Here is a 25492-nt window from a genome sequence, read left to right on the forward strand (position 1 = left end):
CTCTCTGTACTTGCTGTTTCATAAGGGGTCGTGGTCGTTTGGAAAATCTTGTTGAAGCTGTATTGGAAAATCATTAATTTATTTTCAATTGTTGCATCTTTTTTTTTTTTCTTTTTCTCTTGCAGCAGAAACTTTCAGAGATTAAAATATTGCTGAAAGCATTAGATCAAATTCTGTGCGTTTTCTCATTCATTAAATTAGTCACATTAGGCGAGATGTAGGAGATACCTTGTGAGTAACCTGATACTATATCCAGGTGATGTTTACAGGTAATGAGAAATTCATGGGAGTATTTAACAGTGACTTCGAAATTGTTCCAATAAAGCCTATAACATTAATAAAATACTGAGAAGGACAGGAATAAACAGTCTCACTTTTTAGCATGTTCAAAAATACATGAGTGTTATGTATAGGAATACATGAATCTATAGATGCTATAAATCTAAAGGAATTTTTTTAGTCCAAGAGGGAGGAGAGGATTGGAAGAAAAAAAGCAATGATTTAATCAGTACCTTTTCCACTTGTGGGATCTGAGGAAAACTAGAGTTTAGTTTGTGCTAGAGGATGCTCCATGGTGTTTCTGGTGTTCTGCCCCTACTCCTGCTAGTTTTAGTGTCACGGCTGAAATCAGTGGGGAAATTCACCATTCAGAAGTTATAGATTGAGTCACGTATTTGAGGTGTAAGATTTGCTCTGTGTGTGCTTTCACATTTAGTATTTCCTTAGTGTCTAAAAATTTACAGGACTTCAGCGATGTTTTCTTAACTTATATAACTGTAAACTAAGGCAGCATCAGGAAATGGTATTAGAGTCAGGAGGTGCTTTTTAGCCTTAGATTGTGGTGTATAGCTCTGGTAGTTATCCTTCTAGATTTCACTAGATTTATATTTTTTCCCCCAAGTTAATTTTTATTTTGGTCTCACTGTCCACCAATCAGAAGTATGTTCTGAAGAGAGAAATTTCTGCTGACATGTCAACCTCAGACTCTGTTACAATTTGATGTCACAACTGCAGATTCACAGCAGTCCTGCTTAAGACAGATAATAATGCTTGTTTAAGACAAGACTCAAGACAGACAGATAATAAATAGATTAACTAGCTGTATTACACAGCTCTAATTATGCTATCTACAGAATCAAACTCCTTGGGGTTGTAGCTATATGGCAAAAAACCTCACATTTGATATCTTTACTGTTGATCCAAAGTGAGCCCCGGGGTGCTGAGCCATGTGAGTAAAGGATTGTGAATATAGCTTTGAATGTATTGATATATCATTTCTTCTTGTGTAACAGGGCATTTTAGACTACTCTTGTTTTTCAGATGTTTTTCTTGCCTTGGAATGTTCGAAAATTGCTAGTTATGCAAGAAGGATAAATACAGAGCTCTATTTGTATTTATAACTGATTTTCTTTTTTCTTTTTCCTAAACAGGAATGAACATCTGCAGAGATGCTCTCAGTGCAAAGTTGCTAAATACTGTGGTAAATCTTGTCAGGTAAGATGAAAAATAACTATGAAGGGTTGAAGAAAACAGGCATTTGAATAATTTATTTACAGACTCTCCATGCATTTTGCTCATTGTCATACCTCCACACTGTAGTTTCTTATTTGTCCACATTATGGACAGAATGTGTAAACATGTTGCTTGTTTTATTTGAGTATTTTTGTAGTTACAAATATAAGATTATAATCAGTGCAATAGACTAAGCTGAAACATGGTGTTTGGCTGTGCTTGGTTAAAAGGGAAGAAATAGTTCTTCAGGTTTGCTGAGGCTGAGGTCTGTAGGCTGAGGGCTCCAAGTCATTTTGCAGTAAAACAATTTGTATTTCAAGAATGGTTTTTATCATAGCAAAGTATATATTCCATTTTTTTTTTTTTTTTAAGAGCAAATAAGGGTCAAGAATATGCAGAGAAGAGAAGGCCCTGGGCAAAACTGCATCTCTGAGGAGGGTATCAAGAAGATCAAGCTTGGCTCTTCATAGTAGTGCAAGGCAGGAGGACAAGGGACAATAGGCTTAAGTGGAAAGAAGAGAGGTTTGCATGGGATGTAAGGGAAAAACTGTTTCGTTCTGAGGACAGCCAAGAGGTGGAACAGGCTAGCCGAGGGTGTTTGTGTCATCTGAATGCTTGAAGGGTTTCAAGACCCCACTGGATAAAGCTCTGAGCTGGGTCTGGACCCAGAGCTGACCCTGCTCTGCAACTAGAGATCTCCACAGATCCCTTCCAACCTAAATTACCTTGTGAGTCTATCCTACCAAACAGTTCTTAAAGGTGTTCAAAATTAAAACCTTAGCTTTTATATTTGACTTGTATTGTCACTTAAGTATGTGCACAGAAGTTGGCAGGACATGGTGCTGAGTGGACATGAAAGGGTAAATGACTGTGTAAGGTCTAACACAGCAGAGAAAACCAGGCACCTGAGATTCGAGCCATAACGGTCCCCTTACAGAACACTTGAATTTTTAAATTATTCCTCTTTGCTTTGCATTGTGATTTTTGTTTGTTTTTCTAAATAAAGAAAAATGAAGAAACAAACTAATTGTCAAAACAGACTAGAAGTTAACTTCTAAGTCCTTGATATGCAATCATGTGCTTCTATAAACAATTCTGCCTTGGTATAATCTACAATGCTCACAACATGCCAGAGCCCCCTCCTTCTTGGGATTAAAACATACGGAGGGGGAAAGGAGGAAGATACATCATTTTGATTCATTTTATGGCAAATGTGTGCAACGTGCATTAGGTGCTTACTGTAGCATCAATAATAACGCCACAGGTAGATTTATGGTGGAAAATATGACCGTGAAGAATATAAAAGACTAGAGTGTTTGCAAGGTAAGTTTAAAACAAATACCTGCCAGGGGAGTCATTGGTAAAGCTTCTATTGGCCAGTGTCTAATGTGAAACTACCCTGTGCTGGCAAATCTGCAAGGTGTAATGCAATACCCCGTTCCAGCTTAGGTGTAGGAGTGATGCAGGTAGTAAAAGAGGCTTGCTTCCTTGGGAAAAACAACTATGCGAACATGCTTCAAGGATTCGCACTGGAAGCCTGAAGCCATCTTGGGTATCTTTGCTTTGTGCTTCCAGCTCTAGGGTTTGTGTGGTTGGAGCCATCCACAGTTTTGATTTCATTGAGACAGGCCACTGCTGGTAAAAGTAATCTGTACTTAAAATGCTGTGTATTTACTGTTACATAATATCTTTAACTGTTTATATATAATATGGATTCAGTATTAATGTATTGATAATATCCTGTAATATTAGGTAGCAATTGGGAATAACTGGAAAAATGTTTTCTAGTCAAAACAGTGAATTTATTGGGATTGATGACTCGGTACACGTGATCCAGATAAAACTGAGACCAGCCGGATTTGTTTACTTTTGAGGACTGTCCTCTAATTTGTATTTCTTTTTATAAGCTAGCTAAACTACTGTGTAGCTCTGGTTTTATAGCAGCTGTTAGCAAAGCTCTCCTTGGCCAAGCCAAAGGCTTTGTGCTCCACTTAGCCTCTGTAGCTTTAGTGCAATCCAATATCTGCGCTTCTAATTGAGCTAACTGCTGAACAAAATAAACAGCAGGGTATTGAATGAAATTGCAGTTTGTACATTTTAAAAAATGGGTATTGGCAGAACAGGACTATTTTAGTTTTATAAGTACAGGTAACTTTGAAATGCAAATTGTACTGTTGGCTCTATACAATTTACACTTAGTTGGTGTGTGTTAAATGAATCCTACAACTCAAAACACTCTGCTTAGTCTTAAAAGCTGTCAGTTTTCTGGAGTTTTCTGGTTAATAAATTATGTGAAATCAGAATGAATGTAAAAATCTGACTTTAAAAAAGGCGATTAATCTGAGTAGCTGAACTAGGCTTAGTATAAAGGTGGACTTTGTGAAGGAAATATCAAAGTAAATGCAGCAGGACATTTCTATGTTAGAATGTACAAAAATGAGCCATTTTTAAAGCTGTAAATATCTTGTAAAAAATCTTCATCTGATTTAAAGTATCAAGTGGTTAAGAAAAACTATCTTTGGGCTAACCTGTAGAAGGAGGTTGGGTTGGACAGGGCTCTGAGCAACCTGATCTCGTTGAAGATGTCCCTGCTTATTGCAGGGAGGTTGGACTAGATGATCTTTAAAAATGGTAAACCGACCAAAATTCCAACCCAAATTGTTTTAAGATTTTAAGAAATAGTCTTTTGAAAGATGTTTCCCTTTTTGGAACTTAGTGTGTGAATTGTTATCCTGTAAGGAGATATGTGGGCAGCTCCAGGAGTCCTGAACAAAACTATGTGGGGGTTCCAGTCTGTAGAAATCTCCATAATGTCAGTTTTGGAAATTTCAAGTGAATTGTGCCAAATTTCAAAATTTAACACTTTTCAGGCCAGTTGAAGCAGTTTGCTTTCACTTTTAACACTTTAATTTACTTCAAAAATATTAGAAGTGTGAGACTGGAAGTTATCACAAGAGATTGTTTGGGTAGACCTTTTTCAACTGAATTCTGATTTCAGGATCAGAATATGTAGACTTTTTGCTTTTAAACATTTTTTTTTCTTTTTTTTTTTTTCAGTTGGGTGGGCCTCATTGATTTTTGCCGTTCAACACTTACCTGTTGTAGCCTCTTTCCCACTTGTTGATGCCTAATTTCCTGGAGCTGCCTTCTAGCAGTGTTATATTGGCTGGGTGTCCTTCTAAATGTAGAGTTACCACATGTGCTGCTCCTCATAATCACTGCTGTGATCTCTCTGGCAATGCTTATTAATTTGGTGCATCCCAAAGATAGGAGACCAGTGATACAGATGATAATCCCTGACAAATAGGAGAGTCATTTCAGGCAGAATTCAGAATGTGCTGTTATCAAACATTATTGAAATGGCTTAATTAAAAAAAAAAGTTCTGTAAATGATTGAACGATTCTTTGGAAATTACAAATTACATCTTTTTAACAAATCAAAGCCTTACAATGGAAAAATATCCCACTTTTTTTTTCATGAGCTCTAGTCTTTAACTGCTTTTCAATAACACATTTAGCTGCAGGAAGCATTCATTTTTCTGATTCTGCATAGGAGATAAGGGAAACCTTCATTTCATAAACATTGGTTTAGGATCTTTCATAGAGTTAGGCGCTGTCGGGAGCCAAGGGTAGCATATGTCTGTGCAAGAATGGATGCACGTTGGCAAAACAACTCGGGTAAAAACGTGCAAGACCTTGCAGGCGGATGTGAGGGGTCTTTGCCGTGCCCTGAGCCAGCAGGAGGTGATTCCCAGGCTTTGGTTGTCCAGGGAAACACAGTGCTGCTTTGGTGCTTATGTGGTGCTGGTTTGGGGGGGGCAGATTCTCAATCTGCTGACGGTAAACAGCTGTATGCTGCACGATCTCCTAGGCCATGTGGGTTTTGACCCTTTTCACTTCGGTAAAGCCTGAGGAATTACACTTGGGATACATTGAGCTTGAATGAGAGACAATGATTTGGGAGGACATAGAGGGATATTCTTTCTGAATTAGTAAGTGTAGTGAAGACTGGAGAAGGAGGGCTGGGTACTGCCCTGCACTGTTTACTCGTCTTTCTTTGCCTGACAGTGTTAATTTCTAACAGGAGGAAAAAAAAAATCTCAAAAATTGAAGACCTTTCCTGGCAGGAAGGGAGAATGCTCGTACCAGGTGACTGTGCCTCTGCACTGTAGTATTTATATTAATGCTGGATATGTGATACAAAAATAAAAACCTTGACTGAAAGTACGCAAAGCTAAGAAAACCTCCCACAGAGAACTGTGGGACTAATGTAAGCCTACCAATAAGTATTGTTAGAAAGACTAACTATAAAAGCAGGTCCCTCCAGGATGACAAATCTTCATGTTTTCATATTGTTCTGTAATTTGTATCCTTATATTGGTAGTGAGAAGAAATATTGTTGAGTTTCATCATACTTAATGCATTTGGAGCTTTTTCCCCTCTCCCTGGCCGGATGGGAGGAGGAGGAAGTGACTGGCTGTCCCCATTCCTGCGCTCCTTCTGCGGTGAAGTAAGACTAATTCCTTTTTAGCATCAGTTTTGGCCGAAGTGCTTTTTGCAGAAGGCGTGTGTTTGAACTGTTCTTCTCATGTGGGAATGCATCTCAAAGAAACGTGGTCTATGATGTGATGTGGTACTGTGTATTTCATCTCATTAGGGCTTTATTAGTTGGGTAAGCTATTAATCATTTTGATGTCTCCTCTAGTATGTTTAAAATTCTGTGCAACACTTATGCAGGGGGAAAAAATTGACAGATAAAGGTTTGCTCCAAAGAACAGTTTTAATTTAAGTGGGATAAAAATGCCAATATAATTATATTACACAGAATGATGTCTGGACATTTACAAGCATGACCTTGTTTCTTCTAGACAAGAATAATTCTATTCAGCACTAGATGCTTAACTTTTATTTGTCAGACAGCATGTGACACTAACTGTATTTGGATTAATGCTGCCTTGGTGTCATTTTTTTCCCCTTGTAGAGCTATGGGTAAAGGAAATGAAATCACAAATCTCCATGTATCTGAAAGAAATAAAAAGTCCAATTTATTTATTGTGTCTAAGCCAAAGGGGAAAGAAAACCTGAGTGAAATGGAATAAATGCTTCTGGTGCTGAAACCTGGTTACCTTAAACAATTCTCTCACTTAAATGCAGCTTAAGAAAAAAATTACGTGATAGCCTTTGTAATCTTTATAACTAGCATGTCAGCATCTACAGGTGTGCTATGCACTTGCACCTATCACTGCCGTTTCCTGTTTCCTAGTTTCTTTATATTAGACATTTTATCATTTTCTGTGTGGCAGTTACCTAACAGAAGCTGTTTTTCTGAGTTTTTTTTTTTTTTTTTTTTCCTTACTGCATATCTATGAGAAAAATGTCACCTTCAGAAGCCCTTGGCTATTCTGAGTTCTTGTCATTGTAGCAATTTTTTGTTGTGCTCTGTTTTTTCAATTTGCTTTTTAAAAGTATTTGAAACAGCTGAGTAGCTTCAAGCATACACTGTGAATATGTAAATAAAATGTGTAAATATGTACTATGTTAATGAGATGAGCGTGGAGATTTTGTAAATTATAAACTTAATTTTCAGCTCTCTCTTCCAACGTGTTTCTTTAGCTGAAGATTCATTCTTGTTGCCCTTCCACACTGATTTGGCGGGGGACAAGAGGTTGGAGGTGGGGGGAAGACATAGTTCAATATATAGCAGCTTTCCCTCACCTTGTTATCCTCTGTCTTCTCTGCTGTGGAAGTGTTAGTCTTTGTCTGTTACTCTAATAAAGTGGTCCATGAAACAAAACTTGCAGGTTCAGGTAGTACATGCAACTCAAACAATTTTAGTTCAGCCTTCTATTGTGGTAAATTTTGGTTACAGTGACCATTCCTGGTCTGAACTGTGAAAATATCATCACTAGTCCTCCCAGCCACAGACATTAATGCCTCATCAGCTCAGAGATCTTTGGGGACAATTTTTGCAGCATGGAAAACCTCAGCATTGCTTTAGGGCAGTGGCATTTTGATGAAATGGATAGACTCTGAAGGCCTCTGTGGTCTTGATTTCTGAATGAATGCTTTCCTAGAATGTTGTGTATGTTGGCTAAATTAAGATAGAGGAAATTCTAGCATCCTCTTCAATCTTGTAAAGTATGCAGCTTCATCTCTTCTTGACACAGTGAAATGAGAATCAGAGTCAATTTATTTACCTAATAAAAAGTTCAGCTAGCTGGAGTAGTGACATCAATTTGAACTAAGCTGATGGTGCTATTTGTAGCATATTGCATAAAGGTAAAGAAAATTATTTGTAAGCAAGAACATGGGACAAAAATTGAAGGTATTTCTTGTAGGTTTCTGTGCAGTTTTCATTCTATCTTTACATTTTCCTTTTGTGCATTAAAGGTGTCAGATAGAAAGTTGGAATGACGTGATGGGGTTGGTTTGTTGTTCCACAACACTCGTGTTATAGCTGCAGTCTTAGACTATGCCTGTAAAGCGTGTGTGCTGCTGTTTCTTTGGCAATCGACATCCAATGCTGCCTGTATTGGAGGCTGCCAGAGTCAGTGGACATCAGTACCCAAGAAAGGTCCCTTTCCTGGTCCTTTGGAGCTGATTTTTGGCTCTGCAGCCGTTCCTCCCAGCCCAGCTCAATGGCTGTGATGCTGTTGTGATTCTGAATCCCTGAGTCTAGCCCATGGTGAGACTGAGCATGTTTGTGTGCGTATATAAACACAATTAACTATATGTATATTTATATATTTAAAAATGTGTATTTGTATTAAAAATAGAATATATGTTATGTAAAATAATGTGCATTTTTTCTTCCTCTTCTTTTTAAAATAATCCTAATAGAAAGGAGCTTGGCTGGACCACAAGCAGGAATGCAGATGTCTTAAGAGCATCAAGCCTAATTTTCCTCCAGACTCTGTCAGACTTGCTGGCAGGATTGTTTTTAAACTAGTAAGTGACATTCTTTTAGATTTATTTAATGTATCAGATTCCGAGGAATACTTTTTCACTCTACATTTTCAATGTAATTAAGAAGTAGAAAGCTGAAATGACTGTGATTGCTGAACAAAATTGGACTGCATATTGCATTACAAGATTACTGGTTAATTTGCAGAAATGCTGAAAGGATCAAGAGATACTAAAATGGACATAATTAAGCTCAAGGGACCTGTTTATCAACTTTCTCTTCCTATGAATATGCAGTAGCATTCTAAACTTATTTCTGCCTAGAAGGAAAGCACAGAGGGACACTGTTTTTTCTTTGATACTACTAAAGTTATTGGGCTTTTCCATTAACTTCACTGGGAACCTCATTCAGCCTTATTTGGATGAGTGGTAAGAACAGAAACACTGTTAGCTAGCCCTCCCTTTAGAGAGCACAATGCCACGCTTTCAATGTTGGGTTCTCTTAATCTCATTACTTTTAAATTTTTTTCTTTTTCTAAATTCTCTTGGAAGTCCTGGGTGTTTGGCATTCCTACGGTTTGATTAATTTATGTGCACTAAATTTTCTGTTACGTTAAGCAGCTTATGACTGTGTGGGATTGCAAATCAAAAAAGATTTGCCCATTTTTTTTTTCTGACCCTGCCATGATGCTGTTTGTCGTGGATAATGTGTACACTTGTTGTAGTCTGAGGTGATAAAATAGAATTTCATATCTTAATTTATACATTGTTGGGAAATGTATGTGCATGATTGTTTTTAAAGGGCAAATATGTACCTAGTTATACTATGCATTAATTATGGTCACATGAAATCCGTGTCATAAATTGCTTTCAATTAGAGTGTGAAGGGCAAAAGTAAATTACTAAGGGTGAGCTGTTGAAGTTAAAAAAAAAATTTAGTAAAGTGTTACAACACCAAGAAAAATTTAGTATTTTAATGATAGCTTACAAAAAGTATGGAATGACCAGATTTATGTTGATGCTGTTAGCCTTACCTACTTATCTTACAGTAATATCACATTGAATAATCAATCTTGTAGAGTGTTTTAAAGGTAAAGCATGCTATGTAAGTGTTAATTATGTTTTTCTCTACAGCTTAGACAATCAGTATGCCTTTCTGAGAGACTCTACTCTTTTTCTGATCTTCAGTCAAGTAAGTAATTGCCAACCATATTGCAGGAAATGCTTTAGAGAACAGCCATCTGATTTTCTTGCAACTTGCCTTCTGAAGATCTGCTAAAACCTCTGTGTAATCTTCTTAACTCCAAAGCGTAACATGTTCAGTACTCCTAGGCGTTAACTGAAGCTGATACTTACAGAATACAGTACAAATGGCTTATGACGCTTGTATAATCTTATGTAAAGGTTTTGGCTAACCCTTTCCTTTTGCCGTTTTCACAGCTTCCTTGCTAGAGTGAAGGGACAGGCTCTATGGTTTTGCTGTTACAATAGTCCAAAAGTGTGTTTTGGGATGGTGTGACAACTTGTAGTAACTGTGATGCTTTTTGCTGCCTCTGTATCCTCAAAAAGCTACTGTTGTTTCGTAACGTTTTTCCCATTTACCCAATTCCCATTGCACAATTTACAGATAGTGTTGATAAAGGTTTACTTTCGGTACTTGGTAGAATCTGTAGGAAAGTCAGAAAAGCATTTTCATTAGAAGCCCAAGTATACAGGGGAAAAGATTTCACTGGAGGAAGTCACACGAACTAGAAATATAGGTTGTGATCTTCCAAAGCAAAAAACCTTCTCAGGAAGCGTCTGTATAATGAAAGATAGTAGATAATGTTTCAATGCTAATCAAAAATATGATGGAATTCTAATTTATATTATTTTTTCTTTCTTTTTTACTTCTTTTTATTTGTCCTCCTGACAGTGCAAAATATTTGAAAATTGTTATTGTCACTAGTCACTATGCTGTAACAGTCTTCTTTATGCTATTACTTTTCAATGTTACTTAATACAGTTGGGTGATTTTCCGTGTAGGTGATTTATATAAACTTAATAAAAGCATATAAAATATTATACACTTATTTTATCAGATAATTACATGATATGTAATACATATATTAAAAAATGTGGAGGCATCTAGCCCTTTATAAAGTTCTGTTCCCACCTGCAAAGTTCTGTCAAATTCATTGTGTATCCTGAGACTCGGATTAAGTAGGAGTGGTGTCTGTGTACATTGTTACTTTTGCTAGTTCACATTTATTATAAGACAATTCCTTACTTATGTGGTTCGACAGGCTCTCTGTTACAGTCATTCAGAAATAAACTTTACTTTCACTTACCAAGATTCAGTATTCAGAAAAGAGTCTGTGTCTGTACTATGGGCAGACTTTTTGCTATTTTACTTGTATCAGTATCTGAGCTGCATAATTAAATCCCTATTCCTTATTTAGAAAACTTTCCACAGGCCTTTTATAGCATTTTCTCTCCTACACCAGGGTTCTTAAACAGTTGAAAAAAGTTTCTTAAAAACACAAAATGAAAACAATCACAAATTTCATTTCACTTTCCTTTTGACCTTGGCTTCCTAATATGCTGTCAAAGCCAGGTCTTGATTATTTGCCATTAAAGATCTTGTGGGACTTTTTGCTGGGATCATTAGTGCTGATATCCTGCACAGATTCCAATGTGGATAATTGCATTCTGCTCCCATCTCTGTCAATTATCCCTGAAGTTCCAGCTGCATTCGGTGTTCTTGTTCACATCTGTCCTAAACTACAGTGTCCACTTATGCTGCTTACACAATTTCTCTTCTCCATTCTAGAGGTGTTTTCCTTGCTAATAGTGAAGCAAATCATGCTTTCTTGTCTTTGTCATAACACATTTCGTAATGTACATCAGGTAGTTTAAGATGAATGACATGATATCTTGAAAAATTACATTTCAAGGAAGAAGCATCTTTGGGTTCAAAGAAATATATAAAAATGCAAGTGTATGTTTATATTTTTTAAATTTTTTTTTTAAACTTGAGTTTTTCAGTAATCTAAAAGGTTACTGCTTTTCTTGACACAGTCTCGATGCTTCTTGAACTCTGTATGCAGCATGAAGAGGGGTATGTTTGCCATAATATGGTGTACTGGTAGGATTACATCTTTCAGCTAAGCAGGGTGGCCCTCAGTGGTTCCAGAGGAAGTCTAAACAGAACTAAAGAGCTTGCAAATAAGGAAATCTGTACCAGATTAGGAACAAATTGTAGCTGGTTCCTCTGGAAGACTTCTGGCTGATGGCTGTCCATGAGTACTGACTGTTTCAGTAAGCCAGCATTTAGTGCTCTGCCAGAAGTAGTTCATAGGAGATTATTAAAGCAGGTCACTTGTGCAGTCTGTGTGAAGTGGAATCTCTGTGATAGCCAATTTACAATTACTACAAATAGTGAGTACCTTCAAGCAGAGGGATTCTGAGTGGGATAGAGCACAGAAGCCCAAGTATATCGTACACAGTTGACATCTGCTTTAATTGCATCTTCTTTTTAAGTGAGTGACTAGGAGTTAGCTTTGAAGAGGAGCACAGATCTTGAATTGTCCTTCCAGGAGGCCAACAAGCTTGGATCTAAAGTATGGGGATGAACCTTTCTTAGTAAAAGGTTATTTTTGTTCCCATTAAGGATAAATATTTAAAATAAAATAACAGTTCACCATTATGCAGAGGTGAAATTGATTCATAGTGTGTAATAATCCTCTTTCCCTTTTGTTGTAAACTGCTGCTTGAATCTGTTCACATTCACATTCTCCATTTAGGCCTTACTCATTTTGTGCTAACTGACAGGAAAAAGAATTTGTGAAGCAGGTAGTCAGGCACTGAACTTAGTAAGGCAGCTGAGTTTTGCTTTCCATTTTATCAGTGACCTGATGCATGCATGATCACTTCATTAGAAAATAAGGCATTGTGGTTCTTTCTGCTTTAGGATTACTATCTGTAAAGGATGAATAATGGTGCTTTAGTATAAAGTGATATATGCTTGATATTCTTCCATATACATTCCATTTACCAGCTGCTGTGCATGAAACTACCTTTGTCTCTAAAATACTTTCCCTTTTCATCTACTAGCATCAAGTGTTTCTAACCCATTTATGGAGAACAAAGTATAAAAATATGCACTACTGCAAGGAGGAAGGTACTGCCGCATAGACTTTCAAGCACATTTTTTAGGCATGTGGGTTTGTAACATTAATTTTTATATGTAATGTCTTACATCTGCTTACACATATGATTTACCTATTGGCATTTGATCTTTAACTCACTGTTGTATTCATATGATTTGGCAGTGGCAACCTCATAAACTCTTCTGTGTGTTGATAAGTAGCTGTCACAAAAAATGATGGATGTCTGCCCTCTGTCAAAACTGCCCTCTGTCAAGATTAATTCTGGGACTGGAAATGTCTAGACTTTATGGCTGCCACTGGACATTTTCAAAATGTTGGCAAAAGGTTTATGACATAGTATACTTTTTTCCTTCCCCTTAAGATATTGAACAGTTAAGTGAAGAAATGAAAGATGGCCTCAGGCACCTTGCACAGACGTTGCAACTGTATTTGAAAACAGAGATCCAGGATTCGTCTTGCTTGCCACCTGCAATTGACTTTTTTCAGATCTTCACAAAAGTAAGTGTTAAAATGTGATTGCTTGACAACTCATAAATTATCCTTTCCTTGTGTTCTTGATTTATTTTTGAGTGTGAGCTCAGTAGATACATCCAGAATGTGATATATGACAAAATGAAATCAGACTATTTTTTTCTATTCAGTCAGTATTTAAGCAGATGTATAGCTTTTATGTAATTGTAACACTTCAAAATAACAGCAGAAAGCAGAGGATATTTTTTCTTTTCCCTTTTTAAATTATCATGTTAAAACTTCTGGTGGAGGCGGGGGAGGGAGTTGCATTAAAAACCAAACAAATTAAAAAACAATTGAGTCAGTCAACCTAAGTAATTTTTCCACAGTGATAAAGAGCATATAGATCACTCTTCAGCCTAGATTTTTTCTGCAAAGTGCAATATCTTATATTTGCAAATATACTCCCATCCAGTTTTGTCATTGAGTAGCATGTGCTCACGGGTTTTGTGACACTACTGTATCCCACAAACTGCTTTCTCAGGGGCCATGTATATCACTTATTCTAAAAAACTACGCATAAAGTACTTGAAATTAATTTCCACAATATGTAAACTGTTATGTTACTACCTAAACATTGTTGGCTTTTACTGTACATATTTTATTGCTTTCTATTGAGAAAGCTTCTTTTGAACAGTGCTAGCAAAAGTACTTCATATGGAGAATACTCATAGTTTTAACTTGATTTAATTTTTTTTTATATCTGATTGATAAATTGATAAGATTTATCTTAACTCATGCATGTTTTAGTTGTTTTAGTAAGTGTTTTCTTATGAAGTAAGTCCAACTCTTAGATGTTTTTATTCTGATATAAATAAAAGAAAGAGCCTCTTAAGGAAATTAAATAAAAATGCAATATACATTTTTAAACTTATTTAAAAATCTGTTTGCACAATTATGGAATCTTTATGCTATGGACAGAAGGAGTAGGAGTAATAAAATAAACTGTGTGGTGTTTTTCTGGATTTTTAAAATTGATTATTAGACTGCTGTGACCTGCAGTTTTCCCTGAAAAACCATGCAGACTGAAATATACCCACTCAGAAGGACTCATAGATAAAAACCTTATGTACTGCCTAGGCTGCACTCAAACTGTTTTACTGTCTTGTGTTAGCACATTGGTTTGACCTGAAGTTTGTCAGATGCATTTCACATTAAAGATGCATGCTGTGTTATCTGATTTAGAGAATTTGTACAGCTGAAGATAAAGCTGAGTATCAGAAGATGATCACTGCCTAACTGGTTTGAACTGAGTCACAACTTGTAAGAAATTCTTTACAAACGTTGTTGCCTTCTATGTAATAATAAGCTTAAGATGGAGGCTGGCTGTGGTGGCTTTGCAGAGGCAGGGTAATGGTTGCTCCATACATTGGAGCACTGGTGAAGAAAATAAGGAAGCTTTTAAATTTTTTTATGTACACACATGCACAGGCATCTGCACATATGTCCACCTCCTCTTCCCTCCCATGTATTTTACCAAGATGATGCAAGTGGGCATCAAGGGCAGAGTGAAAGTCAAGTCTTCCCGGCTCCATATCCTGTTAACTGGAGAACCAGGAATGCTCCTGTTAATTACAACATTTGTCGCACTGCAGCTTTCCTTTCACAAAGATATTTTTAACTCAACATATTCCTTACGCTGACTGTGAATTTGTCCGCACACTGTATTCAATATACTGCAAAGTACTGAGTTTTTAAGTTGTTGTTCATTTGTGAGTTTTCTTTTTTGAGGTGGCTTTTTGTTTTGTTTTGGGGTATTTTGGGGGATTTTTTTGTTCCTTCTGGAAATACAGAGGCTGTCAGATCATTAAAGCAGGTCTAATTTCCTTCTTTTGCTCATATTACCGAATCTTTATGATAGTCTGCCCTAGGAAAATGAAAAGTAAAGGACATAGACCTATCATGGGTACAGATACTTTGTATCAATAATAATAAAAAGAATTGACAGAAGGGGCAGAAGAATCTGACTGGATGGGTGAATTAGTGTCTCTTTCAGAGTTCTGTCAAACACAATGCTTTTTGGAAAGCTCCATTGTCACTCTAATTTTCCATGAGGAAGGCCACAACCTTCCCAATTTGGTTGTCAGATGAATGTGTTATGAAGTAATAGCATTGTATTAAAATATGATTTTAACGTGCTCCCATCCTTAGTGAGATATCAGCATGCATTTTCTGCGGCTCTCAGAATGTTTTTGGAAGATAAGTGGAATGTCAATGGAAAAAATAATGGTTGTGGGTTTTTTTTTTCCCCTTAAGTAGAATAGGGATACTTATTCCCAGCAGGTAAAATTTAAGACTTTGGAACTGTAAGTCTCTAATAAAAGACTTATGTGGTCTCTTCTCTGTAGTGTAACTCTAAAACAGACCGGCTGTGATGACTTCTTTGTGTGGTCATAGAATAAAGAAATACTACAGATACATGACTTCAAGATGTAATCTTGTTTTCCCAATCTTTTCCAACATTCCTTTCAAGTTCAGTAGGTGCTTATTCTAACATTGAACTTTTTTGGATCAGTTCTTTCATTGCATGCCACAAAAAGATGCAGTCAAAGGTCATTTTTTGTTCTGTTTGATGCTGGATTCTCAAGTAGGAAAATAAGCAGACAGCCAGACAAAAGAGAAAAACGGTTCTGCAGTGAGATGACTAAATTCCAGATAGTTCTTGGAAAATTTTCCACCTGATGTAGGTCAAAAGAGCTTCTCGGAAGCTCTTTTAAGCAGTCCTCCTTCTCTACTGGCCACTGCTCTTGTCTTTGTGAAAATGAATTGTAGTTTTATTCACTTGCGTGTGATGCTCAAGGGGCAGAGAGTCCCCTTGACTGCAAGCTTGTGGAAACTTCCCATTGAAAATCAAAGAAAGTTTTGCCATTTCTTTCCATGGGAACAGAATTTCACCCCAATATGTTTTTAGTTTGAGCAGGACTTGTGGAAAATATCAGCTGTATTGGATGGGGAGGTGTTTCAGAAGGATGATGTACTTTCCTTTTTGACAGCGTTACCCTGTCCTTACTAGACAATTTGCTTCTATCAACTGTTCTTTGAGCTGGAGTTGGATTTTTTTTCGTTCTTGCTATCTGATCACTCTTTGGAAGTTCCAGTTTATTTAACATAGCATTTATCAAGGTTGTGACTGTTTTTAAATTCTGATCCTCAGTATTAAACAGAATTATCTGCAGTTAATTACGTGATAAGGCTTTAACTCCACTGAGACATTTTCTAATGTCAAGATAAATTTTTGACACCGTGGTTTTATGGTTTAATGATGTTTCCATAACCTTGAGATAATATCAGTCCTTGCTTTTTATTCTTCAGCTTTTACTTACGTGTATGAGAAAATGGCCTAGAATTCTGAGAGACATTTAATGGATGTGGGATAAAGAAGTAAAATTTTTTGTATGCTTTTATGGTTCTTTTCATAATAGCAAACGGAAAGATGTAAACTACTTAAGACATTGAATGAGATCTGTACCTACCATGTTGAGTGTAAAACTGAGTGACTCCACTGACTGGAATCAGGCCTAAGACTACTTTTTTTTTAGACCAACTATAGACTTGGTATCTTGCATAGAATTACAACTACTCATACTATGTCAGAATTAACTTTTTGAATGTTTTGAAATTGTTCAAAAACCTTTTTTTCCCCTAATTATTAAGAAAAAGAGGAGGTTCTGATTTTAGATAAAAAGATAGCCATGGTAGACATTTTAAATATCTCCTAATTTCAGATCCTCACATTTATAAAAATAGTAAGATATATGCAACCTCTGTCATTAAATAACAGTAAGGTAAAATCCAGTGACAGTTAATGAACTGTAACATGGCAGAGTTCTAGAGCAGTTTAGTAATCTTGAAATAGGATTTTGTTGGAAAATAAAGGGTTTCTAAAAGATGTTTTGATGAAACAGTTGGTAACAAACTTTTGGGGGAAGGTATGCTGGATTGAAGATTCTTGGGAAGCCCGTAGAGCAGAGGTGATACTTCACTCCTGAAATGGCAATCTTCCTAATTTTTCTGTTGTGCAAAATTTCACTTTCTGGACAGTATCTTAACTGTACGTGGGGTGATAGCAGAGGATTAAAACTTTCAGAAAGCTAAAAATTTTCTCTACAATTCCAGTCTTGCCACTTGTTTCTTACGAGCAGATTCTACTTCAAAACTGGATGTGCTGCTTTCATTCAGTTCAATCCTTCAGTTAAAATCCTTTGTTTACTCTTCCTATTGACGTTTAAATATATTTTACTGGTTCTTCTAAGTTTTCAGTACTTACTTTTTATTCCACTCAATGCTTTGAAAGAATTTCTTTTCAACATAAAGGGTATTTATACCAATTAAAAAAAATTATTAAAGGGGTTTTGGTATGTATCTGTATAGGTAGAAGAGAAGTAGGAGTTGAGTAGTGTCACTTGGCCTTTGTAAAGTCTGAATATTAAATTATGGTAATTTACTTGAGTATCTTTTTAAGTGTAAGTTGAAGGAAATAGTCTCACTTAATGATATGACTAGAAAAAGTATGAACTTCACATTGCACCCTCGGATCTTATAGGCATTAGGTAGCATATATTTTCTGAGAAGACCTTTGAAGACAGGATACAGCTGCCTGGTCAAGATATTATTTAGCAGCACTTCCAGTAGGTTACTCTTACTTAGGATTCCCTAGCTAATTTAGTAATCCATGTTAGCAGGGAATTGAGTGATTTGTATCAAGAAAGTCAAAAGAAATATTAGGATAAAGTTAAGAGTAAAGTAGTGAGCAAGCTAAGAGTTAAAGGCATACAGGTAAAGGTTGCTTTCTGATGTCAGGTTTTCTAATCTAATTAACTCTGGATGCACTTGTTCAGTTTCCCTATGATTAAGAGGCCATGAAGTTCTTTTTCTGGAGAGGACAAAAGCAAGTGCGTATTTATCCATTGTTGGTCTTTGTGTAGCTCATACCTAATGTATGTTGCTACCCTGTCTCGTGCAAACTTTTGTGTTTATGGTAAATTCAAGACCAGATCAGTACTGACAAATTTGTTCTTAGTCATGGCCCAGGAAACTATTTTGCAAAAGCCTTTTCATTTTGATAGTTCTCTTTTCTTATAACTTACAGTCTTGTAATTTTCAGAAATCATTATTCCTGAAACAACAGTGGTTAAGCCTAGATGCTCAATATACAATTGTGTTAATGTCAATCTTCCTGACTCTTTTATTTTTATTTTAGAATTGGAGGGGGTATATTCCTGCTCATCAAACTATATCAGAACCTTTTTCTCTGTCTATTGGCATCTTTATTACATGAGATCTGCGATTAACTTTTTATCTGAAGTGCTATTGATCTCGGATTTCTGTGGATAAAGTTTTGTTTGAGAACATGGACATGATGTGTCCTCTCCTGTTCTCTCTGTGTGTAGTTTTAAGCCATTGAAAGCTTCACGCTTAGAGCTGTTAAGAACTGACTTGTGATCATCAGAAATATCATGCTTGCTTACTGGCTAAATAATTTCAGGAGAATTTTTCTGTACTCTCTTTCCAGAGTATTCCACAGGAGCATAACAAAACTCATTCTGATAGACCTTCATATTTGTTTTCAGAGAACATGAATGATCACTTTCCTAACATTTATTGTTGATTCTGAGGAGCTGTCTTATCTAGCAAGAGGGGGAGTAAGCAGTACATAAACCCAAAGGAAACAGGGAAAACTAAATGTATTAGCCCGAAACTAAGCATCAGGTTGTGCAACATAGTGAACAGCCAGGACTTATTTGAATATTGGATTTTATTGTTTATATACTTCGACTTCAGCATTTTAAACTTACTTTTTTTTTTTTGTGATGATCTAATAACTGAGACATTAGAAATATTCAGATGCCTGCATGTGCTTCCTGTCAAAATTACTCCCTTTGGTTTGTTAGACAGACTTGCAGAAGCCTGAATGAGCCAGTGCCAGCTAACGGGCAGAGCTGTTTGACTCCTGGAGTTGAGTACAGCAGTAGAAAAAGTCCATGATGCATACTAATTTTTGGCATAACTTTCATTCTGTATCATCGCCCTTTTGAGGAAGGGTGATATTTCATAAATACAAGAAGGGGGAAAAAAGTCACTAGGTTGTTTTGTAGCTAGGGAAGGTCTTGGGGCTATTTAACAATTAGAACCATAGAATCATAGAATGGTTAGAGTTGGAAGGGACCTTTAAAGGTCATTTAGTCCAATCCCCCTGCAAGGAGCAGGGACATCCCCAACTAGATCAGGTTGCTCAGAGCCTCATCCCGCCTGGCCTTGAACCTTTCCAGGGATGGGGCTTCCACCACCTCTCTGGGCAACCTGTTCCAGTGTTCTACCACGCACATTGTAAAAATTTTTTTCCTAATATCCAATCTAAATCTACCTCTTTCTATTTTAAAACCATTGCCCCTCGTCCTATCACAACAGGCCCTACTGAACAGCCTCTCCCCGTCTTTCTTGTAGGCCCCCTTGAGGTACTGGAAGACCGCTATCAGGTCTCCCCAGAGCCTCCTCTTCTCCAGGCTGAACAGCCCCAACTCTCTCAGCCTGTCCTCATAGGAAAGGTGCTCCAGCCCTTTTATTATCTCACTATGTTTGGTTAACTAGGTGTCCTTTCTTAAAGTCAAGATTGCAGAGGAAGCAGCAACCACTGTGCATCAGCTTTGGAAGCAATGGTGTAAATAGGAATTAAAGAAAAAATAGTAAAAATTTTAATAAAATAGGAAGGAATGTTGCAGCTGTACTCTAGAATGAGGGTGATAAATAGTCTGAGAAGACTCCTCTCTCGCTACTTCACCAAATGAAAGTTACGTCTTTACAAGAAGTTATTTTTATCCAATGTGAGTTTTCAGGCTTGGTTATTTCCTGTTGTTTCCCCATTGAATTATAATTTGGGAATATAATTTTCCATAGCAATTATTTTAGTTTTTAGTAACAACAGTTACCTTCAAGAGCAATAGGATATTGTACCAGACCATGAAACAAGGCTTTAACCATCCTATCTGATTTTAAATTAGAGCAACATGGTTACAATTATAAAATATAAGCTTTTGCTAACAAAGCTTGGTGCAGTGAAAGCAAGACTGTAAGACTACAATACTTCAAACTGAGCTTACAGTATAATTCGGATCCTCTCGTTTAGTTGTTGCGTGCACCATCTGTTTTACAAACTGCCTGCAGTATAACAAACACCAGGTGTAGAAAATGGGGTAGAACAGTTCTAAAAGAAGGAATGGCTTGTAGAATTTGTAGTAATTTGATTGTGTGTTGTAGGAAAGAAAGCTTTATTCTTGGAGGGCGGGGGGTAAGGAAGAGAAAAGACTAGTTTTTAAGGAGGTTAATTCAGCCCTGATTGAAAGGCATAAGCTTCTAGAAAAGTTACTGCCTTAAGTGGGCCTGGGGCAGGGAGGGAGGAGAGTGTGTGTGTATACTTATGGTCCAATTGACTTTTTTTTCTTTCATGCTAAGTTGGAAGTGATAAAAAGACAGAGTCTGGAAAAATAAATGGCAGAATAGTGTAGGCCAATTTGCAACTCTCACTCCTCTCTCCCCCACCCTGGGTTTAGGTCTAGAGCTGTGATAGTGCTGTGCAGAGCTGAAAAGGATCCAGGTGGCCAGGGACTTAATTACTGTTCCTTTGCCTAATGCTGCTCAGAGCATATCCACCAAACAGTGCTTAAAAAGCTAATGGGCTCTGACAGGTGATATACTTCAGTCTCTTTCTCTCTCTCTCTCTTTTTTATTTATTTTTTATTTTTTTTAAGTGGTTGTGGAGTACAGGCACAAAAATATGTGGGGTGAGGCACCTTCTATGTTTAGGAAAAGCCAGCATGAAACAAGGTCATGGAGACAATTACTGAAGATCTGAGTAGTAAATGGAAAACACTTACGTCCTCTATCAGCAATTTTAAAAGCCTCTAATTGAAGAGGATAAGCCTGATAACTGCTTGTAATGCTGTTGGCAGCAAACTGTTCTATCCTTGTCTTTAAGATGACCTGCAGTCAAGTTGCTTAAAGCGTTCTTGTTTGTTTGTTTTGGCTGTGAGCAGAGCTAGAATTCTGTGTGGCAGGATTATTAATCAGCTCTGAGACTTGTTTAACATGTTTAATAGATGAAAAGGCTAAAAATTGCTTTCCTTCCAGAATGGCAGTGGAGTAGATTGATAGTCTGTTGAAAAATACCATGCTCTTTGAATATAGGATGGGGAACCATGTATTTGTGGTGTTACTGTTGACTTGCCATTATCTCAGCTACTTCAGAGCTTCTCGGAAAATGAGAGTAACTTTATCTAAGGTATCCCATAGAGCTAAGTAGCTGTTACAGTCTAAGTATCAACAGAAGATGAGACAACTCATGAAATTTAGTCCTTAAAAGTACTCCTATGTATAGGAGTATACATATTTTTGTTTAATTAACATGGCAGTTGTGATGTTAAAATTTTTTTTTTTACATCTCCTATTTCATTAAAAGTGCTCCTAAGTTTTTTGTGGAAATAAGAGGAAGAAACAATAGTCATACTGGGTCAGGACTGCAGTCCAATTAATCCGCTGTCCTGTGTTTTAATATGGGTGAGCAGCAGTCATAAAGTGGTTGTGGTGCTGATATGCTGTGAGCCGGCTCGAGAGCACTTAGCTTGTACCATAGCAACCTGAAGCTGAAAAGTCTAATTTAGATAGTGGGTGTAGCTATTCCGTAATAGTGGCTGGCAGTAGATACTGGGAAGCAAGGCGCAAGAACTCTGTGATCAACAGGCATGATGATTTGTCATAGCTTTCTTGCTTGCATCTCCCTGCACACCTGCCCTGGAAGTTTCCATGCTGTCCTCAGGTATTTAGATGTTGATTGACTGGCAGAGTGAGATCCAGGAATATTTCCTTTAGGAGCTCATCTAATTTGCATCGGTGGTGTGGTTTGGGTTTTTTTTGGGGGGGGTTTTGTTTGGATTTTTTTTTCTCCTCTCCGTACCCACCTCTTTCCTCTTGATTGTGTAAATATTGCCTAGATTTTTTCATACCTATAACCATCAGTTAATTGCATTTCTTCTTACAGATCCTTTGAAACTTTCTGTGTTGGTTGTGTGGGCTTTTTGAAATTTTAAATGTGTGTGCTCAGATGTGTCCCTAATGCTATAGATACTGCGGATGATGGATATGAACACATCTCCCTTCTGAATTTAAAGTAATTGTAGGCTGTTACTAAGGCTTTCATAATCACTTCTGGAAGTTTGGGGGTATTTTTCTAGTTTAAAATAGAAAAACTGCAGGATTAAAGCTGCCTTCCGTCTTCCATTCCAGAAGAATATTTTTCAGTCTGTCAATGAACCTTGTGCTTTGCCTGTACTCACAAGTATAAAATTAATCTTTCTTCTTCCATTACCATCAAGGCCAAGGTTTCACTCAACTTTCAGAGGAAACTGGATTGGGCACCCGTTCATGATAATGAATCATAGGCCATGCTCTTGTGTCAGAAAGACAAAAGCAAACCTGTATGTGGGCATGAGATCAGTGAGGTAACATATCTCCATAACCACACAAATTGTGTAAATATAGAGCAACTCTGCCGAACAAGTAGAGATGTGTCTGATAGCTTGTGTGTTCTGGAAGAAGCTGTGAACCATTGGTACGACTGCTGGGAGTGAATAGAAAGAGCTGAGAGTGTCCAGATCTGTGAACAGTATGATTTCAGTGAGGGATTTTTGATCATGAACCAGCCTCCTGTTTGGGAGATGAGTAAGCATATGCACATCTGCTTTCCAAGCATGTTGTTGCCAGGTATTTTTTTTTTTTTAAAGTATTTATCTGCTAATCAAGGAATTACACTACAAACAACAAAACGAATATAAATTATGCTGGCAAATGTGCCCATAATAAAAACAAACCAATCAATACCGTTTAGTAGGTCCACAGTTGTATGATTTCTAGTAACTCTTTTTACTACTATCTAAATGTTGTAGGTTCACAAGAAATTAAATCTGCAAATTCAATTTTCTGGTTGCTCCATCTCTACGTGAGAGATGAGGGAAATGTGAGGTCTTGTGTGGGAGGCATAGAAAGAGAAAAACAAACTTGGTTATTAGGAGAGAACATGCTTTTTTTCCAGTTAACTTTGAGACAACTTTTGAACTGTCTGCTGCCAGTTCAAAGCAGACAGAACTGGCTGCTGCCAGAGCATCTCTTGATTGTTTGGGATGAGAATACAGATATTTGTAGAAACTTAAGTGAATGTGCCAAAGTGTGAGAAATGGAACTTATAAGGGGAGAGTGGACTGGTGGGTTTTCTACTCGTTTGTGTAGTTCATCACATTTTGTATTGGTTATTTTACTAGTGTTAATCTGCGTACATAAGCAGAAGTGGGAAGTTGTGAATATATGTCACAGTATGCTCTGTCTTGCTGATATACATTGATTGGAGTTTTACTGTCAGTGTGCAGTTGGAGGACGATTTCCTTAGACTATGTTTTTGCATTGCTGGGGTGGAGGGGAGAGGTGGTGCATAGGCAGGAGTAAGATGAAGCTTGTTGTACCAACTTCAAGCAAGTGTATAATAGAAGTAATTTGTATTTATCTAGTGCCTTCTCTTAACTTGTTTAACTCCACAGCTCTCACAGTCAGCATTCCAAGATGTGAAGGTAGGAGTGTGTCACATTCTGTACTTCTGTGGCAATTGATATGTATTTCACCTAGGATTAAGTGGGGAATGCTCGATTGTCTGATGATAATTCTGTAATTAGTATTGCTAATGATTAGGAATATCCTTGGATCTCATTTAGTGATTTATTTTCATGTTGTAATATGAAACAAGATGTGTAGTTGCAGTTTAGCAAGTTTTCTCCTGCTGTCTAATCTTTTCATTGGGTGTTTGTGTACATCTCTGACATTTCAGTGGGGACATGTTAGTTGTCTTAGCTCTTTATGGCAGAAAAAGGAACAACTCTTTTTAGACTGGTAACATTTTCTCCATCCACCTTAACCTGCTACAAACAAACACCCTAATGCGACTAGCAAAAGTACTCATTGCTCAGTTAGTGAGAACCGCTGAGTACATCAATACTCTTGCCACTCTTTAGAATCAAAAATTCACGGAGCATTTGGAGGACGTTCAAGAGGGAGGGCAGGTGGCTGTTCTAGCTCATGCAAGTGAATTATGTTGATTAAATTCATGTGCTGATAAATAGTGGAATGTAGAATAATGAGGCACAACTGTTTTGATTTATTGTTCCAAGTAAAGCTGAGTTCTCAGAAAAAAAAAATACAGTGAGAGGTCTGACTATGGGATCCTACAAAGTTCATTTGGTTCTTTTAAAAGCTCTAACTAGCTTTGTTTAAGTAGTCAACTTTTGCTCTTCTCCCAGTAACACTGATTTTATAAGTAAGTCTAAATGGAAAGAAAACCAATATATTTTTATATCCAAAATGCCTGAAAGATTTTCAAAGCTCAAAGATAACTTTTAATAGTGATGTTTATCTCCCATTCTGGCCCACATTGCAGATTAGCTTGCAATTCCAATTGACTTACTTTCTCTGACATTTGAGAGGTAGGGGTGATTTCTGCAACTTCTTTTGCCCATGCATTCAAAAACTTTGCTCTGTGAAGACTGGCCTTGGCAGAGTGGATTATACCTGTACAGGCTTTCTGCCCCTCAGGACTGAGCGCAGCCTTTTCTTAACGGGAGGCAAGCAACTGAGGCTGCCGCCAGCAGTAATGCACTATGTGCATCTTCAGGAATTCTCCAAACCCCCCGAAATAGGGTTCAGAATCCAACCTTTTTGAGGTGGACCCTGAAGTCTAATGTGCCAGGGCATGCTGTTCTGCCATCTGCTCTGTGCTTCACCACTGAGGCTCATTCATTTCCTGCACTTACAGTGTAATATTAGTCTTCTCATACCCCTTGTGCTAGATACAGACATGGTTAGTTAGTGCACTGCTGCTTTCTGTGCAGGGTCCTGCAGGAGATGCTGCTCTGCAGCTGGAGGACTGTCCTGTTAGAAGGCACAACTTCCAGTTGCTTCTGGGCTCTGGAGACTTTGCCCTGCCGTGGACTCCCGTCCACTATGGCAAGAGACTGTCGTGGCACTGCGTGCCCAGGCGTATATGTGCTGTTTGATTCAGGTATCCATTCCCACCACGTGGCCTTATGTGGAACCTGGTGTGTTGAGATTCCAGTAACTTGAGGTTCAGTCATCAGGAGTGTCATCATTGATTTCTTGGGATCGAGGGCAAGATCTGAATGTACTTGTTGCTGCTTAGGAACAAATGCGGAACTAAACTTGAGTTTTTCCAACCCTGATTTGTTGTCAGAAACTGCCTGCTTCCTCCCCCATGCTATTCTGTCTTGGTAAGTCAGTCTACATACCCATATCTATGTTAGCTCTTCTATTTTCTAGGAGAAGTTATATTTGAATTATATTCAGCACAATACAAGTATGTTCAGTGA

At 37.4% G+C, this 25492-nt stretch overlaps 1 protein-coding gene across 1 annotated transcript in view; it reads left to right on the forward strand.

Moving 5' to 3' along the window:
* The window catches only part of SMYD3 (SET and MYND domain containing 3), a 414779-nt gene that overhangs the window by 45934 nt on the left and 343353 nt on the right, over positions 1-25492 (forward strand). Inside the window, exons 2-5 of the mRNA XM_086744446.1 lie at positions 1431-1494; positions 8353-8460; positions 9550-9607; positions 12928-13064. Coding sequence (XP_086600572.1) covers positions 1431-1494; positions 8353-8460; positions 9550-9607; positions 12928-13064 — 367 coding nt within the window. The remainder of the gene's footprint in view (positions 1-1430; positions 1495-8352; positions 8461-9549; positions 9608-12927; positions 13065-25492) is intronic.

The sequence above is a fragment of the Chlamydotis macqueenii genome, chromosome 3 (genome assembly GCF_036417535.1).
Source record: "Chlamydotis macqueenii isolate bChlMac1 chromosome 3, bChlMac1.mat, whole genome shotgun sequence".
In the NCBI taxonomy this organism is placed as follows: domain Eukaryota; kingdom Metazoa; phylum Chordata; class Aves; order Otidiformes; family Otididae; genus Chlamydotis; species Chlamydotis macqueenii.